The sequence below is a fragment of the Cetorhinus maximus genome, chromosome 3 (genome assembly GCF_964194155.1).
Source record: "Cetorhinus maximus chromosome 3, sCetMax3.hap1.1, whole genome shotgun sequence".
Classification (NCBI taxonomy): Eukaryota; Metazoa; Chordata; class Chondrichthyes; order Lamniformes; family Cetorhinidae; genus Cetorhinus; species Cetorhinus maximus.
In genome coordinates, this window is record NC_135881.1 from 122105879 (window position 1) to 122126483 (window position 20605).

General features: G+C 44.7%; 1 protein-coding gene across 1 annotated transcript in view; it reads left to right on the plus strand.

Moving 5' to 3' along the window:
- LOC144678871 (dynein axonemal heavy chain 11-like) overlaps positions 1-20605 on the plus strand; it is a 552140-nt gene that overhangs the window by 431167 nt on the left and 100368 nt on the right. Inside the window, exons 66-68 of the mRNA XM_078538870.1 lie at positions 8459-8663; positions 11572-11736; positions 12789-12929. Of these exons, the coding sequence (XP_078394996.1) occupies positions 8459-8663; positions 11572-11736; positions 12789-12929 (511 nt within the window). The remainder of the gene's footprint in view (positions 1-8458; positions 8664-11571; positions 11737-12788; positions 12930-20605) is intronic.

A 20605-nucleotide genomic window follows, 5' to 3' on the forward strand; every position in this document is an offset into this window, starting at 1 on the left:
AGGGCCTGCCCGTCCAACCTTAAGGTTGGCGGGCAGGCCAGGAGCCCCGGCGGGCAATAGAAAAAACATGAAACCTCATCCACCGGCGGGATGAGGTTTCATGTAGGGTTTAAAAAAGTGTAATAAAGTTTTTGTGAAATTTATTAACATGTCACATCTTTTATAACATTGTCACATGAGGGGGACATGTTAAGGATTTTCTTTTCTATTTTTAATGTTTGTACAACTTTCAGCGATCTCCCTGAAGCAGCACTTAGCCTCAGGGAAATGTGTGCACTTTCGTGAGCATACACGAAAGAGCGCACTCTCGCTTTTGGGGAATCCCCCTCAACCCGCACAGGAAGCGCATTGTGCTTCCCGGCGGTTGTCATGCTGGGCAGGCCTTAATTGGCCCGCTCACCAAAATGGCGGCGGGGATCGGCTCCCCTCCCGCCAGAGATTGGGTCGGGCCTGCCCGCCCGGTAGGCAGAAAATTCTGCCCATTGTGTAAAGGATTAAGTTCTTGAATGAAATGTTTGTTTCCTTAAAGGATTAAGCACTTCAAGGAATTTAAATGTCTTGAATGTTTTTTTATCAGTGAGAGTGTTTATATTTAATAGCGATGTCATTCATAGACACTTAGACCTTTATTTTATTTCATCTCAGCATGGCTCCTGAGGTCTGCCTAGAGTGGGTATTGAGTAAGTTGTGTCATGCTCTAGTATATTATGAACTTACAGTCAATACTTTATATTTTTATGGTTGCCTGAGGATCACCTAACTACTCTTGCAGAACGAAAGGCTCCCCTGTCTCGAGTAAATTAAAGAAATTTTCTAGACTGATGTCGACTCAATGTCTTTTCCCTGAAACTTATTCAATTTGAAATTAACCTTATAAATAGGTCATTCAGATACAAAGATACCAGCTGTATCAAACTCTCAAAGTGTGAAAGTCATCACACAGGATATATAATCAACCTGGCCACACACTTTATTTGGAAAAAGGACTTTGGCCTTGTAATAGGTCACATGGTGAGAAAGGCATATTTGTGTCCTGCCTTCAAAACAGCAAGAAGCTGTTCTGGACAGAAATCCATCAGACAACCACCAAACTGCCTACAAGTCCACTACATGGCCAAAGCTTGAAAGTGGGAGAAGGGCTCTGCATAACGTGTTCCAACTTAAGATTCATCTGAGAATGAACCTCCTGGAACTTCATCCACAAGAAGCCTCATTGCTTACTGAGAATCCTCAAGACTCTTGCTTCAACCATAAGCATCAATTCAACTAAGAAATTACAGGCCTGCCATGAAAGAGAGACTGAAACAATTATGCATTGTAATTGTATATTTTTTTTCTCTCCTCATTGTACCCAGCCTTTGTGTGAGTGATAGTGTGTGAATCAAGTGAGGGAGATGTCAGGTTTAAACATTCAGAAGGGGTGTGAGATAATAAATAAACTTCTCTGTTTTAAAAAGAAAGCTTTATGCTGGAATTATTTAAATTGAGATAATCACTCTGAGGGTAAGAAAGCTCAGAGACCTCACATACAAAATCACTTTGATCATGGGGTATTAAGAAAACACATAAATTTGTCCATGACAGTTGGCATGGATAGTGTATGGGCAAATGGTGGTAGGTGGTGGGGCACAGGTTGGCATGAGCTGGCACTACGTTGGCATAAGGTCTATAAAGGGCCATAGGGCTTTTATTTATTTGTTCACGGTTGTGGGCATCGCTGGCTAGGCCAGCAGTTATTGCCTATCGATAATTACCCTTGAAAAAGTGGTGGTGAGCTGCCTTCGTGAACCGCTACAGGCCATGTGGTATAGTTACACGCACAGTGCTGTAAGGGAGGGAGTTCCAGGATTTTGACCCAGCAACAGTGGAGGAACAGTGATATAAGGTTACGGGGAGAAGGCGGGAGAATGGGGTTGAGAAACTTATCAGCCATGATTGAATGGCGGAGCAGACTCGATGGGCCGAATGACTTATGGTCTTATATTTTATTATGTAAAAGGCATTATATAAAAAAAGTTGTTGTTTTCGTAACACAGCCACATTAAATGAAGGCAAACTTTGAATGGTTGCTGCTGTATTTGCCAGGTGGAGACAGCAACTACTTGTATTCATATAGTGCCTTTAATGCCTCAATCAGCGTTCTTCTAATCCTGGTCTCTTGTGCATCCCTGATTTTAACCTTTGATCCCCATACCAATCAAGAACCTACCTATCTCGGTCTTAAATACACTCAATGACCTGGCCTCCACAGCCTTCTGTGGCAATGAATTCCATAGATTCACCACTCTCTGGCTAAAGAAGTTTCTCCTCATCTCTGTTCTAAAAGGTCTTCCCTTTACTCTGAGGCTGTGCCCTCGGGTTCTAGTCTCTCCTACTAATGGAAACATCTTCCCCACGTCCACTCTATCCAGGCCTTTCAGTATTCTGTAAGTTTCAATCAAATCCCCCCTCATCCTTCTAAACTCCATCGAGTATAGACCCAGAGTCCTCAAACGTTCCTCACCCAAAGTGCCTTAGAGGTATAATAAAACAAAATATGAAATCCAGCCACAAAAGGAGATATTTGAGCAGATGACGAAAAGCTTGGTCATAGAGGAAGTGAATGTCTTAAAAGAGCAAAGCGAGGTAAAGAAGCGGAGAGGTTCAGGGAGGGAATTCCAAAGTTTAAGGCCTAGCTGGCTGAAGGCATGGCCACCAGCGGTGGATGGTTAAAATCAGGGATGCACAAGAGACCAGGGTTAGAAGAACGCTGATATCGCAGAGAATTGTAGGGTTGAAGGAGATTACAGAGAGATGAGGCCATGAAGGGATTTGAAAACAAGTATGAGAATTTAAAAATCCACGTGTTGCTTAACCAGGAGCCAGTCAGCGAGCACAGAGGTGATGGATGAATGGGATTGGTCCGCAGCAGAGTTTTGGATGACCTTAAGTTTATGGAGTGTGAGAATAGTCAAAGCTGAAAGTACTGAAGGCATGGAGAAGAGTTTCAGCAGCAGAAGAGCTGAGGCAGGGGTAGAGTCAGGTGATGTTATGGAGGTGGAAATAGGCAGTGTTAGTGACTCTATGGATGTAGTTGAGAGATCATCATGTGGCCAAATATGACCCCAAGGTTGCGAACAGTCTGGTTCAGCCTCTGACCAACTGTGTCAAAAGCTGTAGACAGGTCAAGAAGGATGAGGAGGGAAGGTTGCCTTTGTCACCGTCACATAGCATGTCATTGTGACTTTGATAAGAGCCATTTCAGTACTGTGGCAGGGGCAGAAACCTGATTGGAGGGATTCAACCATGGGAAAGATGGGCATTAAATGGGGATGTGACAATCCTCAACTTCTTTGGGAGAGGAAAGAAAGGTTGGAGAATGGTGGCAGCTTGCAAGGATAGAGGGTTCATGGGTTGGTTTTTAGAGGAGAGGGGTGCAGATTTTAAGGAGAAAGAACTATTAACAATGTCAGCTAACATGGGACTCAAGAAAAGAATCAAGCCTTAGATTGGAGGACCTGAGAAAGAACTGCCAGCGATTCTCTTTCACCTACAAACAAGTAACAAATGTTTCTTAAATCCAGCAAGGTGGATCATCGAGGCTTGGAGCCGAATGGCTGCTGTTTTTGGATGGTCCCAAAAGAAGGCCCTAAGCTATTTTTTTTTTATCATTCATTCACAGGATGTGGGCTTTGCTGGCTGGCCAGCATTTATTGTCCATCTCTAGTTGTCCTTGAGAGGTGGTGGTGAGCTGCCTTCTTGAACCACTGCAGTCCAAGTGGCATAGGTACACCCACACTGCTGTTAGGAAGGGAGTTCCAGGATTTTGACCCAGCGACAGTGAAGGAACGGTGATATATTTCCAAGTCAGGATGGTGAGTGACTTGGAGGAGAACTTCCAGGTGGTGGTGTTCCTATCTTTCTGCTGCCCTTGTCCTTCTAGATGGCAGTGGTTGTGGGTTTGGAAGGTGCTGTCGAAGGAGTCTTGGTGAATTCCTGAGGTGCATCTTGTAGATGGTACGCACTGCTGCTACTGTGTGTTGGTGGTAGAAGGAGTGAATGTTTGTGGATGTGGTGCCAATCAAGTGGGCTGCTTTGTCCTGGATGGTGTCAAGCTTCTTAAACGTTGTGGGAGCTGCACTCATCCAGGCAAGTGGAGAGTATTCCATCACACTCCTGACTTGTGCCTTGTAGATGGTGGACATGCTTTGGGGAGTCAGGAGGTGAGTTACTCGTCGCACGATTCCTAGCCTCTGACCTGCTCTTGTAGCCACAGCATTTATATGCCTGGTCCAGTTCAGTTCCTGGTCAATGGTAATCTCCAAGATATTGATGGTGGGGGATTCAGTAATGGTAATGCCATTGAACATCAAGGGGCAATGGTTGGATTCTCTCTTGTTGGAGATGGTCATTGCCTGGTACTTGTGTGGTGCGAATGTTACCTGCCACTTGTCAGCCAAGCCTGGATATTGTCCAGGTCTTGCTACATTGGAAATGGACTGCTTCATTATCTGAGGAGTCACGAATGGTGCTGGACATTGTGCAATCATCAGCGAACATCCCCACTTTTGACCTTATGGTGGAAGGAAGGTCATTGATGAAGCAGCTGAAGATGGTTGGGCCGAGCACACTACCCTGAGGAACTCCTGCAGTGATGTCCTGGAACTGAGATGACTAAGCTCCAACAACCACAACCATCTTCCTTTGTGCTAGGTATGACTCCAACCAGTGGAAGTTTTCCCCTGATTCCCATTGATTCCAGTTTTGCTCGGACTCCTTGATGTCAAGGGCAGTCACTCTGACCTCACCTCGGGAGTTCAGCTCTTTTGTCCATGTTTGAACCAAGGCTGTAATGAGGTCAGGAGCTGAGTGGCTCTGGCAGAAGCCAAACTGGGTATCAGTGAGCAGATTATTGCTACGCAGGTGCCGCTTGATAGCTAGCTGTCGTTTTTCAATTCCTTCCCTCACTTTTGGGTGCAAGCCACTTTCAATGAACTGAAAACATCATGGCCCTGGTAAAGACCTAAATTTAAAATACAGGTGACGTACATTTTGGGTACATGCCACCCAACCTGTGCTCAGATACCAAAGAAATTTATCGATCACATTATTACAGGCCTTGTTTATTGATCATTTTTTATTAGAAATATTTTGTGTGTTCTTGTGTGGCTCTGAATAGCTTCTTGTGTACTTTCTAAAACAAAATACTGCCAAAATAGTATGGAAACATTGCAATTGTGTTACTTCACTAAATAATAAATACAAATACTTCCTGCTAAGTGCTTCACAAGTAGTTATTTATTAATCACAGTTAATTTAGCCTAAAAATATCACATTAAAATGGAGTTAGTCAACTACAAATAATTTTAGTAAACTGAAACTAAAACTATTAAATGTTGAAATTGGCTATTTTCAATGTAGATATTTTTTAATTGAAAAGAAATGACAAGTATGCTAATATAATTATATATTTAATAGGCTTTGGAGGAGTACTTTTATGTTTCTCCCAGACCTCCTCATACTTTAACTGTGAATAATAAGTAACTATAAAAATAAGACAGAGCATTTATTTACTTATTTATTATTTAATAATGCAGCACCCCATTGCATCAGTTTCAGGCAGTCTCTCGCATCTGCTGATGGAAGAGAATTGGACTAACTAGGTGAGAGGTGCTCTAGAACTGCTTAAACAAAATTACTACTTAAAGTTACCTTTGGAAGGAAAGGGGTAGAATATCTTCGTGCTTAAATAAATAGCACTGATCTTTTTACATTTCTCAGCAGCTGTTTTCCGAGGTTCTTTCCAACCTCCATGCTCATCTTCTGCGGTCCACCTGAATTTCTTCCCTGCCTGCTCGTATGCTCTTCTGTTTCCAGAATCTTCCACTCCCAATGTTGCTTTTAAAAAGGAGTGAGGTTAATATCTAAATACAAATTGGAAGATATACGTCACGTTGATGGAACTCAGCAAGGGATAAAAATACTATGGCAAAATTTGAGAGGTTGATACAGTCGCTACTGCCATGGAAACAGTTAAATAGGTTGTTGATAATTGTTTTAAATTAAAAAGATTTGGCAGAGATCCTGCAGAACTTACAAAAGTCCTTTCAGACAGGCAGTGAAAAGGCATTAGAAAGGCGAAGGTAAAGTACAAATAGTTCTCGAATTGAGGGAAATTACGTGGCTAGGAGAAACTGAGAAGACAATATGACATATCCAATGTTGTCAAGTTACTGTTCAGCCATGTGAGCTATGGAATGGCAAGGAGAAAGATGAGATACTAAGGGCAGGGTTTTTAGGTTGGCGGGAGAGCACGATCGGCAAGTTCAGGATCAGCCAGGGAGCGGAACGCCAACTGCTATTGGCCCCCAACCACGAGTTCACGCTGGCTGGCCAATTAACAGCCAGCCAGCGTGAAACGCATGCTGAAATGCTCAGCGCTGCTGGCATTGGGGCTGGAGGAGGGCAGGCATTGACATAAGCGTGGGCACAGGAGAGCGCTAACAGAAAGCTCCCTGAAGGCAGAGAGCTGCCTCAGGGAGCTGAAGACTTTAAAACAGTTAAATAAAGTTTGTAAAATAAGGAAAAAAATGTCCAAGCTTCACGATCAGCCACCTGAACATGTACGTGATAAAAATGCTGTCCATAGATTTTTTTTTTAGTTAGTAATGGAAACCTCATCCAGCCCTTGGATGAGGTTTCATGAAAAGTGCAAAGTCCGCCTGGCCGATTTGCCAGTCCATTTGCCAAGTAAGGTTGGACAGATCATGAAAAATCAGAGACAATTACAACTTTAATGACCATAATAGGCCTCTTAATTGTCGGCAGATACACTTCCGACTTTTGCACATGCCCACCGACCGAAGTATCGTGCGAGTGTGGGATGACATTGGGACCCTCGCTTAACGTCATCTCGCGCGATTTCACGGCCGAGCCAGTCGGGCGTGTGCCCGCACACCAACCTAAAAATTCTGCTCTAAAATAAGCTTGGTGAAGAAAGTTGAATCTCATCATACAGTTCCTCACTCACTAGGAGTTTGCATGAGAGAATCAAGCAAGGTCAGTGCACATTTTAATTTCTGATATAGATTCACTCCCCAATGACAACTCGCTCCATAAAATTACTCATTATATTTATAACTTCACAGATAAAACACTGAGGTACAATAGTGTCACAACAAAACTGTTATATTTTAAATGTAGCTGCTTCTGCTCCACCACCGAATATGCAACCAGAAAACCTTATTTACATGTGTAAATATGGTTTGTGCCATACAAAGTGGGAGCAGCTCTGAGGAAATTTTAGGCTATAATGTTATTGTTGTTTGCCAATGTTAAGTTTTTTCTGACTTTGTCTTAAACATTTTGTTTATGTTATATCCCTGTTATTGCCATTGCTGCATCTTACTTCTTCTCTGATTAGTAATAGCTACAGAGCGGTTGGTGATGGATTTTGCACAGTCTACAAATTGAACTTCATTAATAATTGGAATGTTGTAGAGTGTGAAGTAATGAATACTAATTATTCCTTTCATGTCTTACAGTACCCTATAGGCCAATCCATCAGCAGAGATTTTAATTTGTTTTAGTAATGTTCTATCAATAGTGCATTAATTCTGTTTTGAGAAGCAATGCAGTTGAACTTGTCCTATCAGGGCCAATTTGCAGTTAGACTGACTAAACCCACTCAATTTGAAACAGTCTTAAGAGAAAAACCTGTACTGAAAAATAATATTCCTGTGCAGTGAAGCATATCAGATTGTTCCTAGGTCCAAACAAGACAGCAATATTGCAGAATTGTACACAAATAAGTTATATGAAATGACCCTGACCTTTGATCATGTGATGTAATTAATGTACTGACTGTTCACAACACAGAAAAGTTAAAGTTATGAAAATGAGTCAACGTTGAAGGCTCTGTTCACTACAGTGTGAAATTTGGAGAAATCTAATTATAAAAGGTCCTGAGATGGTAAACAATGAGCTGATTGGTGAATTGGTAATAAAGAAGCACAGCCATACTCAGGATTATCATTAAGAATGATGGGGAAGGTAGAATCATATGTTTACAGAAAAGTTTATTAGAACATGCTATTGTCACAGTAGCTATAACATAATTCAAATGGAAATTGATATGCGTAAAAGGAAGAATATAAGGGGAAGGGCAGGATGAAGAGTTGGAGCATTAGCTGTGGCAAGATCTGATGAGCCACAAAGCCTTCTTTTGTGCTGTAATTTCGAAAAATGAATTTTCCATTGTTATCCTGATTTGCATTATGATACAGTGGCTGCATAGAAGTCATAGAAATTTACAGCACGGAAGGTGGCCATTCAGCCCATCGTGTCCATGCCAGCCAATAAGAAGCCATCCAACCTAACACCACTTTACAGCTCCTCTTCCATAGCATTGTGGGTTATAGCACATCAAGTTCATTATATTTGTTCATCTAAAAAACGAATTTATTCATTTCTTTCTCAGATACATAAAGATTGGTGACAAAGAGTGTGAATTTAACAGCAGGTTCCGACTCATTCTTCATACAAAGCTAGCCAACCCTCACTACAAACCTGAGATGCAGGCTCAGACTACACTCATTAATTTTACTGTCACGAGGGATGGGCTTGAAGACCAGCTGTTGGCTGAAGTGGTCAGCACTGAGAGGCCGGATCTAGAACACCTGAAGGTACTTTACTTGTGAGGTGAACGTTGCCTGGAGATTGAACTGTAATTCCTTTAGGAGCAATTGAAAAAGAATTTCTGGTTCCTTTTCCTATTTTTATAATAAGGTATGTTTCTGTTAATTTTAAATTTATGAGAAGAATTTCAATCTCCAGAGGAGATGAGACTGGAGGTGGGCAGGCCCCCAATTTCTCAACATCAGTGAGCATGCTCGTTTGCTGGCGTGTTCCTGCCTCCGGGCTATTTTGGACCGTGCCAGTACCTGTTGGAAATAGCTATCCTCCTGTAAGCGGTGGGTAGCCAATTATGCATATTAATGGAACTATTAAGGCCCCACTCTTGCTGTCGACTGGAATTTTTCAGTTGGCAGATGCCACCCCAACACCCGCCCCCCCCCCCCATCACGCCTCTCCCCGCCGATGGCCGAAACACAGCCAGAGGATGGAGGTGTAGGCATCAAACGGAGATGCAGGCATCAAATGGAGTTGGAGGCATCAGACCAGGGAAAGGGGGAGGGTGGGGGGGTATGGTGACAGCGCTCCAGCTGGCTATATAAACTACCCCCACCCCAATGGGAGTCGCAGCTTATAAATGACCATAGAGGAGGGGTTTTCCACAATGGCGCTTTGGAAGCCATGGCCAAGTTTCATTGGAGAAATTTTATAAGCTTTGAGAAGGTTCCGAGGGCTCTTCCAACTTGAGATGCCCTCTTTCTCTCTGTTACCTGTTCTGGTAGTGCCCACCTCTGAATGGTGGGGATGCCATTGTCTAAGTACTGAAGGGCCTGTTATTGGTCCTCCAGCCCTTGGAGTCCATCCACTGTCCTTAATTCGAGTGCACACCCTGGCCACTGATTGGCCATTCCTTCAAAAATTGTTGGGGCCCCAATCCTAGAACAAAAACAGTGCCCTATATGTTTGCAACAGTATCTTAAAATATCATTTGTGGTCAGTAATTAAGTAATTGATCATTTCAAATTACCTTGCCTAATGATTAACAGATTGTATTGGTTTCTATGAACTGTATTTCAGAAAGTATCATTCATTTTGTGGTGAGGAGGGTGGAAGGATAATAAAAGAAAAAAGGAGAAATTTCAACCTGTGAGAAGATACTAACATAAATTTACATGCATAGACCATTCATATGCATTTACACTGTTTCTTGAGACCTGTAATCTCTACATGTCAGTACAAATGGCCTTTCATTTATCACCCATTTTATATGAAAACTGAATTGCATGTGCTCTGCAGAACCAAGCTGAAGCTTTCAGCAGAGTTTGTAGCAGTATTTGAATACCAAGAGTTACAATAGTATCGGACAATACAGCAGACCATTGTATCCCTTTACTTAATTAAGCATTTCAGGCCTTATTTTATTTGAGTCTGCCTGGTATGAACAGGGTGGGCACGTGCTTAAGATAGGTGTCAACGAATTTGCACTGCTTTCCAAAATGTTCACACCCAGTGTCATTTTAACTGTGGGGATTTCAGCACTGTTTGGCGCTTCCCACCAAAAGCAGGCATGAAGTTAGTCCATGAAAGCCAGGGCCAACAATATCTTTGTCCCTGTGGTATAATTTCAAGTCATGGGGAGGTCTGCACAGCACCAATGTCATTAATGAAGCCTGGCCTGAGGCGGAAGCATAGTCAGAAGGGGCCACATTAAGGAGCATTTTTTCACATTCATTATACTGTAATTCTGGGAGTGGCTCATGTATGTATGGATATGAGAGCAGTAGAGGACAACCACCTGCAGTGGTTGTTTGCTTTGGGTTTGCTCTGCGAACCTTGTGACCAGGCAGGATTGAATTGCATCCTTCTCCACAGCTCTGTGCCTGAGAACTAGTGTAGCATTGCCCTGACATTGTGAAGCTGAGGAAAGCATCCACAGAAAGTTAACAGTACCATGAGAAGTCAGAGAAAATGTAAAGTTTCTTCATATAAGGGACATCGGCCTTCATCTTGATTGGAGCAAGGTTACTAAGAGAGTGTGTGTGCGTGTGTGTGTGTGTGTGTGTGGGGAGGGGGTTGCGGTGGGAGGACGAGGGTTGCAGAGTTCCAGTTGCAAAACTTGCAAGAACGAGTTTCCCCACAGGTCTTGAAGTTCCAATTCCGCAACAAGATTTTTTTTACTGCAGGGTTCCCACCCGGGAGTGAGCCTGATTAACGAGCTTGACTTCCAGTCAGACAGGGAACATTTCAAAGCAGATAACTGTGGGGGGAGCGGTCTGACCCCTGATAGCGGGTAGGGTGTGGTGTAGATCCAGTCCCAAAGATGAAGGTAAACTTGGAGGGCAATAGGAGAATCACTCACATTCCCCCTGGACTATAAACTGTGCTGCAAGGGCACTTACCTTTTCCCCAAAGTTGAACTCACTTCCCTTCAACTGCCAGGAATCCCGAGGCCCAAGAAACCTGGCCGGCCAGAATTAAACTTGTAAAACAGATTAAATCTGAGGTTGCTGTCTCAATATAATATTTAAATTGCCAACCAAACTCCTGGAGTGAGTTGGCCGTCAGTTTTTCCCTCGAGCTCCCGCCCACCACCCCCGCATCCCATTTCCATTAAACTTGGAAGTGAGTTGGTTGGGATCAGGTTTGAGATGTTAACATTTTAGCATCTCATCCAACCCTAACCCACCTGTATTTTTTTGTGTGGGTTAAATTTCATTGATATTGTTCCTTTGTGCCAAAGGCACTGGTTTTATCAGCAATCTGGGGTCAACTTAGGTTTGTTTTAAAATTTCCAGCACTGCCATGAAGATTTTAAAAATTAAACTCGAGATTTAAATTCAAACAAAAGAAACCCTAATGATCATATCTTGCAAACATTTTTTTTGAATAGGATGAACTTATGGTGACTCTGAAATTCTATTATTCCAATGCACTGAACATTTTGTTTTCTGTGCACAGTCTGAGTTGACTAAACAGCAGAATCATTTTAAGATTGAGCTTAAACAACTTGAGGACGAGCTCCTTACCCGTTTGTCCGCTGCAGAGGGCAACTTCCTTGGTGACACGGAGCTGGTGGAGAGGCTAGAAACAACAAAGCTAACTGCAGCAGAGGTTGAGCAGAAGGTAAAACAATGTAGTCTCATTATCAATATTTCAGGGGATCTGTTACATTGCAAAAATTGTATTCTGAAACCTAAAGTACATACCTCAAATTCAGCTGTCTGCAAATGTGGAAATGGACTAATTGTTATAATGACACGGAATTCACACTACAATAGATATTGGCAGGAAAATCCTAATTCCACGGCAGCAGTCAGTTGTGAGAGACATGGCAAATTTGTGGATTCAGACAGCATTAGGTTATAAATTTGTCTTGGGCATTACAGCAAAATGCATAGTAGCGAATCCACAGCCTGGTTTAGGTTCCCCTTAATTTTCTATTCATTGAAGGGAGCATCAAAGAGGCTCACTGCTTTGAATCACATTAATAGGTGCTGGCGCCATTCAGAATGCATTTGGTGCTCCTTCCAAACTGCTTCCTGCTACAAAGTCTAATGGAGGGGTCTTCGCCATCAATATATCATTTAATATTTAATATCGTTGCAACAGGCTCACCCTGTGCACTGGAAAAACTCAGCAGGTCTGGCAGCATCGGTGGAGAAGAAAAGAGTCGACGTTTCGAGTCCACATGACCCTTCAACAGGAAGAATCCACAATACTTTCTGTTGAAGGGTCATGTGGACTCGAAACGTCGACTCTTTTCTTCTCCACCGATGCTGCCAGACCTGCTGAGTTTTTCCAGGTAATTCTGTTTTTGTTTTGGATTTCCAGCATCCGCAGTAGTTTTTTGTTTTTATCACCCTGTGCACTGTCTTTCCAGACGAGAGCTTACTTTTCTGACTTTGCACACCCGAGATAAATTTTGAGGAAACTTCTTATGGTAAGGAAAATGCAGCAAGGGAGAGGGACTTGGGAAGAGAATTCCAGTAGTATCTAACCCATGAGGTTTGTTATTCTTAATTTACCAAGTTTCTCGGTGCTACTGAATTCAAAATCCTCAAGAAGCTCTGCCACAATACTATTCATTGCTTCCAGGAGATCAGAAGAGATGGAAAATGTGGATTTACTTGTGTTAGCCTTGTAGAGTAATTCACTGGGAATCTGTTTTCATACAGGTGAATGAAGCAAAGGAGAACGAACTGAAGATCAATGAGGCTCGTGAGTGCTATCGGCCAGCGGCAGCAAGAGCTTCACTCCTTTACTTCATCATCAATGATCTGAGAAAAATGAACCCCATTTACCAATATTCACTCAAGGTATAAAATTACACATAAACCTAAATTAGTAATTTCCTACAGCAGGAAACAGGACAAAACAAAACAGAGTATGAATAAACAGGCTATTTTGGGTTTGGCAGTTTGCAACTAGTGGGCTACTACAAGGATCAGTGTTTGAACCTCAGCTGTGTGTATAATGCACTGTCCATGGCTTAGATGAAGGGATCGAGTGGAATATATCCAAGCTTACTGATGTTGCAAGGTTAGGTGGGTGAGTAAGCGGTAAGGAGGATGCAATATGGCTGCAAAAGGGTTTAGACAATGGCTGGAATTTTCCCCTCCCTTAGGCAGTGGACGTTAAGGCAGGCGGGTGGGGGGGGAGGGGGGGTGCGTGGCTACAAAATGGCAGGAAGTTCAAAAATCAGTTTCGTGTCATCGTGTCAATGGTGGGCCACCTTTCATGCCATCTAACGTCGGGTACATAATTTCAATGCATTTGCATCTTATCATCTTGCCTGTCCGGCAGAATCATCTCCCCATGTCGAATTAACCTCCCACGTCAGTGTAACTTCAGAACAAAGCGGTTCAGAACAACCTTTGAAAGGCATGCACTCGGCAAGCTGAACTTCGAGGGGAACTCAGAGGTAAGTGCACAGTTAAGTTGCGCAACGCTTGCGACTCCAAGAAGCAGGTGCCACGCATTCAGGTGAGGGCACAGGCAAGTCGCTTTTTCCCAGCTGGCTGACAGTGCGGTGCTGGGGCTGCGCTGCACTGCAGTTGGGGTGAGGTGGGGTTTGTGGGGACAGGGTAGCACAGCCTGATGGTAGTGCAGAAGCACACGCGGTGGAGGGGAAGGAAGCAGCCACGCATGAGAGAAACCTTGTATAAAGTCAGCATTCTTCCGGAGCCTAGACAGTTCATGCATAGTTACATTGACATGCTTGGAGTGGGGCCGCTCGCTTATCTACCCACTCAAACAACCCAGAGGAGTGAAAGTGCCACCAAATGCTCCTGAACCTTTCACTCTTAGGCACAGAATGCAAATTAATGAGTGTTTTAGTGGACTGCAGAACAATTGGATGACTGAGCAAGTTGTATAATCTCCATGCGAAAGCTGGCCATGGAGCAGTCACTGCTGGAGACACTCACAGCCCCTTGCAACGTCTTCATTCTGGTTTGGACCAGTCTTCCCCGTGGTTCAAGCTAACAGTGCAGCCTTGCAGCATGGGTTATGAGAATGCCTGCACCTGAGCTGAGAGCACAGCGTACAGCCCAATGGGCAAAGCTGCTGCCAACCGGTCAGGTGGAGTGGAGCAGAGGTGGTTGGGGTTTCAGGCAGCCATGCAGCACACTAATGTCTAGCCATCCAAGTGGTGGCCAGTACTCTCCAGCATGCATTAAGCGGCCTTAAGATGGAGCCAGAGCTGTATATGTTACCATAAGAGGTCCTGAGGAGGCCAGTGCTAACCCACGCGTCTCCCTCTTTCATCTTGCAGGAGGAGTACATCAGGAGCATGGAGCCTGGTGAACTAGCTGTATGCCTCATAGCTTACAGGGAGCAGAGATGAAGGAGATGAGAGCGACAGAGGCGCCTGGCTGGGCAGATGGAGGAGCAACACCCTCAGGAAGAAGGGGGCGCTGGGGCTCCTGCACACGCTGCTGAAGAGCCGTCGTGGGTCGGTGCCTAGCTAGACCCAATGTCTACAGGCGACGCCTGTCATTCGTGCAGATGACCGAGCACCAGTGTTGCCGAAGACTGCGCATGTCCAGGGTACTGGTCGGTCACATATACCACTTGGTGCAGGATTTGGCACCACGGGGACATTGAGGGCTTCCACTGCCAGTGGCTATGAAAGTGACTGTAGTACTCAATTTTTATACCAGTGGCTCCTTCCAGGGCTCCACAGGTCACCTCTATCTGATCTCACAAGCCTCCGTACACAAGTGCATCCACTATGGGGACATTCCATAGATCCTCACACAGCTTATGTGAATGTCTGACTCCTGTCTGGCTGATGGCAGCTTGCTTGCGCTCTGTGAACAAGATGCAGTGGGGAAACTTTAACTTCTCTTGATCCTATGGCATCCTTCATGCGTTGAACCCTTCAGGACCACACTGTCACCGGACACAGATCCTGCTGAGATGCAGGGCCAGCCACATCTCAAAGGCGCTGAGAGCACACAGAGAAAGTGACAGAATTCTGTGCCATCGGCCCAGGACATTCTGGCAGCAATGATAAGCCCCATTGAGGTGCAGGCATGACTGATGTGTCCAGTGACAGTGAAGACGCACCATCAATGTGCTAGAAAGGCTGCACAAAGCACAGGGAAGAGGCCCCGGACTGAGACGCCTGCCTTTATCTTGTGCAGGAACCAGGTTTTTACTTCAGACTGACAAGATCACTGCTCATCATAACAAGGAGCCATAGACAGGGTGTCATTGTTGGGAGTTTACTTACAATAGTCAACATTATGTAAAAGTGATTAATGCCTATGCCCACAGGGTGATACTACAGTTTCTTAACCTTGCTAACCTTGCCACTATGTCTTGATGCTTCCCCAACATCCACAGTGGAGGTGGAGGCAACCTGCTGACTGCTACACCCCGTCTGTGATGACCTGGAGGGCCTTGGCCGGCTTTCAGGCTCCTGCTGTGTGGCAGTGGCACCCTCCTTGGCCTGTGGAGCGGGAGCTGCTGGTGTCACAGAAAGAGGGACTCAGATGGGCCGGACACGCCCGGAGTCACCTGGGTGGATGACCCCAGGGTGTGCATTTGCTGATCCTCCTCCCTACGAGTGCATGAGGGCCCCTGGCTGACTCCTTGAGAAGAAGGGGAAGCTGGAGTGTGATTGAGCTGCCCTGCACCCCACTCCTGTTGACGCTGTTGGAGGCCAACTATGGCGTCAGCGGTGGCATTCAGCCCGTGCAGCAGTACAGGACCAATGTCCTGGACCAAAGTCCCCATGGCAGCCACCATCCTACCAGTGTTGACCTCAGTGCGTTGACATGTCGGTGCTATCACCTCAGACTGAAGGGAGATGGACTTGAAATCTGAGGAGTGCAGCGGATGTCCTTTCCTGATGTTCCTGAGCTTGCCTTTGCAGCCCAGTAACTAAGGTATGTCCAGAGGCTCCTCATCTGACTCGGACTCAGCAACTTTCTGGCCTCCAGCAGTCCTTTGAGGGCTGGAAACCTGGGAAGTCCCTGCCGACGCCTGCTGTGGATCAGACAGTACGATGCACTCAGACTGTGACCCCAAGGCTACTCTAGAGCTAGGTCCCACCCAGGTGTGTGTCTCTGTGCTGGTGGAGGGTGTGGGTGTGGGTGAGCGTTGTGTCGGCTCTTCAATTAGGGTGTCAGCAGATTCTTCTTCCGATGTATCTTCGGGGTTTGAGTCGAGGACCTGCCTCGTGGACTCCCTGAGCTACTTCTCAAATGTGCCTGCGAAAACAAGGAGAGATAATTAGTGCATGGCTGGGCACTGCGGAACAGGGGAACTGACTCGCAGCATGGTTGTCTGATGGATGTTGCACTGCTGGATCCTCATTTGGCTGAGCTCCTCCGACCTCATCGTCAGCACAGGAACGGTCCAGATCCTCGCCGGCCAGCTGGATGGCTCTATTTTCAGTCTGTGAATACCTTCATGTTCGAAATTCCTCCTCCAGTCTGCAACTGCTCCCTTTTGTTGTGTGCTAGCTTATTCTGCATGAATGCAGATGGAGAGAGTGTAAGCAGGACACTTGCCAGGCCAGATGATGAGATGCCTGGCATGTGTAGGTGGTGACCAGTCCCATGGACGGGATGAGGACACAATCCGCAGGGCAGATGAAGATGTGTGTGAGAGAGATAATGGTGATGTCCCTTGAACTGGCAGTGAATGAGATCCCTGTGGATGTGTGATGGGTTTGTGAGTGTGGAGTTGAGAGTGATGAAGAGTGATGAGAAGAGTTACTTAGCCTGGTGGAATGGAGCAGATCGTTCATCCTCTTTCGGCACTGGGTGGCTGTCCTCTTTTACAGGCCATTGACTCATAACACTCAGCAAAAATTTATCCTGGTCAAAAAGAAGGACTCAATGGGAAGGATGAACCACCCTTAGTTAACAAAGGTGGTCAAAGAGAGTATCCAATCAAAACTTAAGGCATACAAAGCAGCAAAACTAGTGGTAGTCCAGAGGATTGGGAATTTTTTAGGAACCAGCAGCGGGTGACTAAAAAGCTAGTAAAGAGGGAGAAAATTGATTATGGAAGTAAATTGGCAAGAAATGTAAAAACAAACAGCAAGAGCTTCTACGGATATATAAAAAAAGAGTGGCTAAAGTGAGTGTGGGACCTTTGAAGGATGCAACTGGAGAACTGATGACAGGGAACAGGGAAATGACAGATAATTTAAACCAATATTTTGCATCGGTCTTCACAGTGGGCGACACAATAAACATCCCAAAAAAAAACAGATAAGCAAGGAGCTAGTTGGAGGAAATATTTTGTATCAGTCTCTATCACGAGGGACAAAGTATTTGACAAACTAATGGGACTAAAGGCAGACAAGTCGCCAGGACCTGATGGCCTGCATCCAAGGGTTTTAAAGGAAGTGGCTACAGAGATAGTGGAGGCATTGGTCGAAATATTCCAGAACTCACTGGATTCTGGAGTGTCCCAGGGGATTGGAAAACTGCTAATGTGACACCCCTGTTCAAGAAGGGAGGGTGACAAAAAGCAGGAAACTATGGGCCAGTCAGCCTAACATTTGTCATTGGGAAAATGCTAGAGTCCATTATTAAGGAAGAAATAGCAGGACATTTAGAAAAGCTTAACACAATCATAGTCAACATGGTTTTGTGAAAGGGAAATCATATTTGACAAGTTTGCTAGAGTTCTTTGAGGATATAACAAGCAGAGTTGATAAAGGGGAACCGGGAGATGTAGCGTATTTGGATTTCCAGAAGACATTCGATAAGGTGCCACATAAAAGGTTACTGCACAAGACAGGAGCTCATGGTATTGGGGGTTATGTATTAGCATGGATTGAGGATTGGTTAACACACAGAAGACAGAGAGTCGGGATTAATGGGTATTTTTCAGGTTGGAAAGACGTAACTAGTGGAGTGCCACTATCAGTCCTAGGGCCTCAATTATTTACTATCTATATTAATGACTTGGAAGAGGGGGCAGAGTGCAATGTATCCAAATTTTCTGACAGTACAAAAATAGATGGGAGGGCATGTTGTGATGAGGGCATAAGGAATCTTCAAGGGGATATGGACAGGTTGAGTGTGTGGGCAAAAACTTGGCAGACAGAGTTAAATGTGGGAAAGTGTGAGGTCAAGCACTTTGGTAGGAAAAATCAAAAGGCAGGATATTATTTAAATGGAGAGAGATTCCAAAAAAGTGCAGCACAGTGGGATCTCTGTGCTCTTGTGCATGAATCACAAAAGGTCAGTATGTAGGTGCAGCAAGTAATTAAGAAGGCAAATTGAATCTTGGCCTGTATTGCTAGGGGTTGGAGTTTAGAAATAGGGAAGTCTCATTACAACTGTACAGGGTGTTGGTGAGGCCGCACCTGAAGTACTGCGTACAGTTTTGGTGCCCGTCTTTAGGAAAGGATATAATGGCATTGGAGGCAGTTCAAAAGAGATTCACTAGGCTGGTTCCTGGGATGAAGGAGTTGACTTATCAAGAACTACTAACAGGTTAGGCCTTTACTCATTGGAGTTTTTATTGAAATGTACAAGATTCTGAGGGGGCTTGACAGGGTAGATGTTGAGAAGACGTTTTCACTAATGGGGGAATTTTGAACTAGGGAAGCATAGGTACAGAATAAGGGGACACTCATTTAAAACTGAGATGCGAAGGAATTTCTTCTCTCAGAAGGTAGTGAATGTCTGGAATTTTCTACCCCAGAGAGTTGTGGAGGCTAGATCACTGAAAGTATTTAAAGAGGAGGTAGATAGATTTTTGAAATATATGGGAGTCGAGGGCTTTGAGGAGCTGGCACAAAAGAGAAGTTGACGCCTGGGCAGATCAGCCATGATCTTATTGAATGGTGGTGCAGGCTTGAGGGGCCAAATGGCCTGCTGCTCCTCCTATTTCTTATGCTTACTGCCGCCAGCATCTCCCATGCTGGATCTGTCACCTTGCTTACTGGTCTTTGCCCAGAGTGGGGGTAGAAGACTTCACAGCGCCCAATAGGTGCCCGAGGGAGGCGTCACCAAATTTGGGGACAGCATGCTTCCCCCCTTTGGCAGCCAAGACTTTCCAGCAGCTTCTGACACCTTAGAGAGAGCTAGCTCTGTGCAGGGGCACCTTTTAAATATGGTGCCTAAATTACTGAAGGCCTGAGGTGACGGTGGGGTGGACAAATCAGAGGCCACCCTGCCAGTGACCTGGCGTGTTTCCCAGGAATGCATTATTAATGAGGTGGGTGCGCCGGGAATGGGATGATACGGTGTGAAAAGCCGCCATTGCGGCTGGCATTAAAACATCCTTTTTCCCACTCGCTACCACATTTTGTGCAAATCTGGGATGAATCTGCCCAAGGAGTGGGAAAGAACGTGGCAAATGGAAAATAATGTGGAAAAATGTGAAGTAATCCACTTTGGCAGAAAAAATAGAAAATCAAAATATTTCTTGAATGGCAAAAAACTGGAAAAGATCTGGGTGTCCTTGTACATGAATCTCAGTAAGTTAACATGCAGGTGCAGCAAACAATTAGGAAGGCATTAGGCATATTGATCCTGATTACAAAGCGATTGGAGTACAGGAGTGCAGAAGTCTTACTGCAACTGTATATGCCTTGGAGAGATCATACCTGGAATACTGTACACAGTTGTGGTCTCCTTACCAAAGGAAGGGTATACTTGCCTTTGTAGAGGTAGAGTGACAAAGGTTCACTACTCTGATTCTTGGGATGAGGAGAGATTGAGTAGATTATAGGAACATGGGAAATAGGATCAGGAGTAGGCCATTCAGCCCCTTGAGCATGCTCTGAATTCAATTCAGTCGTGGCTGATCTACCTCAATGCTATTTTCCCACACAATCCCATATCCCTTGATATCTTTAATATTTAGAATAATCAATCTGTCTAGAATATACTTAATGGCTGAGCCTCCACAACCCTCTGGGATTGAGAATTCCAAAAATTCATCACCCTTTGAGTGCGAAATTCCTCTTGATCTCAGTCCTAAATGGTGTACCTCTTATTCTGAGACTGTGTCCCCATTCTAGACTCCCCCCAGCCATGGGAAACTTCCTTCCTGCATCTACCCTGTCAAGCCTGGTATGAATGTTGTAAGCTTCGATGATGTAATAACTAGATGAATTGTCCCTCCCTTCTGTCAATCACTCATCGTGTGATGCAATTACAGGGGCTTTCACCAAAAAGCTTATTGCATGAGTAATCCTGTGGGCGGGGCTTTGATGGGGACATCACGTCTAGCATGCAAGCACCTCTATGTGTCTCCTAAATAAAGTTTAGCCTTTTCTCCACCAAACCAGCTGCTCCATCAAGTGAATATGAGATCCCAACTCATTCTTCTAAATTTAAGAGAATATAGGCACAGTCTCCTTGATCTATCCTCATAAAACAATCCCGTCATCCTGGTGATCAGTCTGGCAAACTTTTGTTGCATCCCCTCTATGACCAATATATCCTTCCTTGGGTAAGGAGACCAAAACTGTACACATTACTCCAGGTACAGTCTTACCAAAGCTGTATAC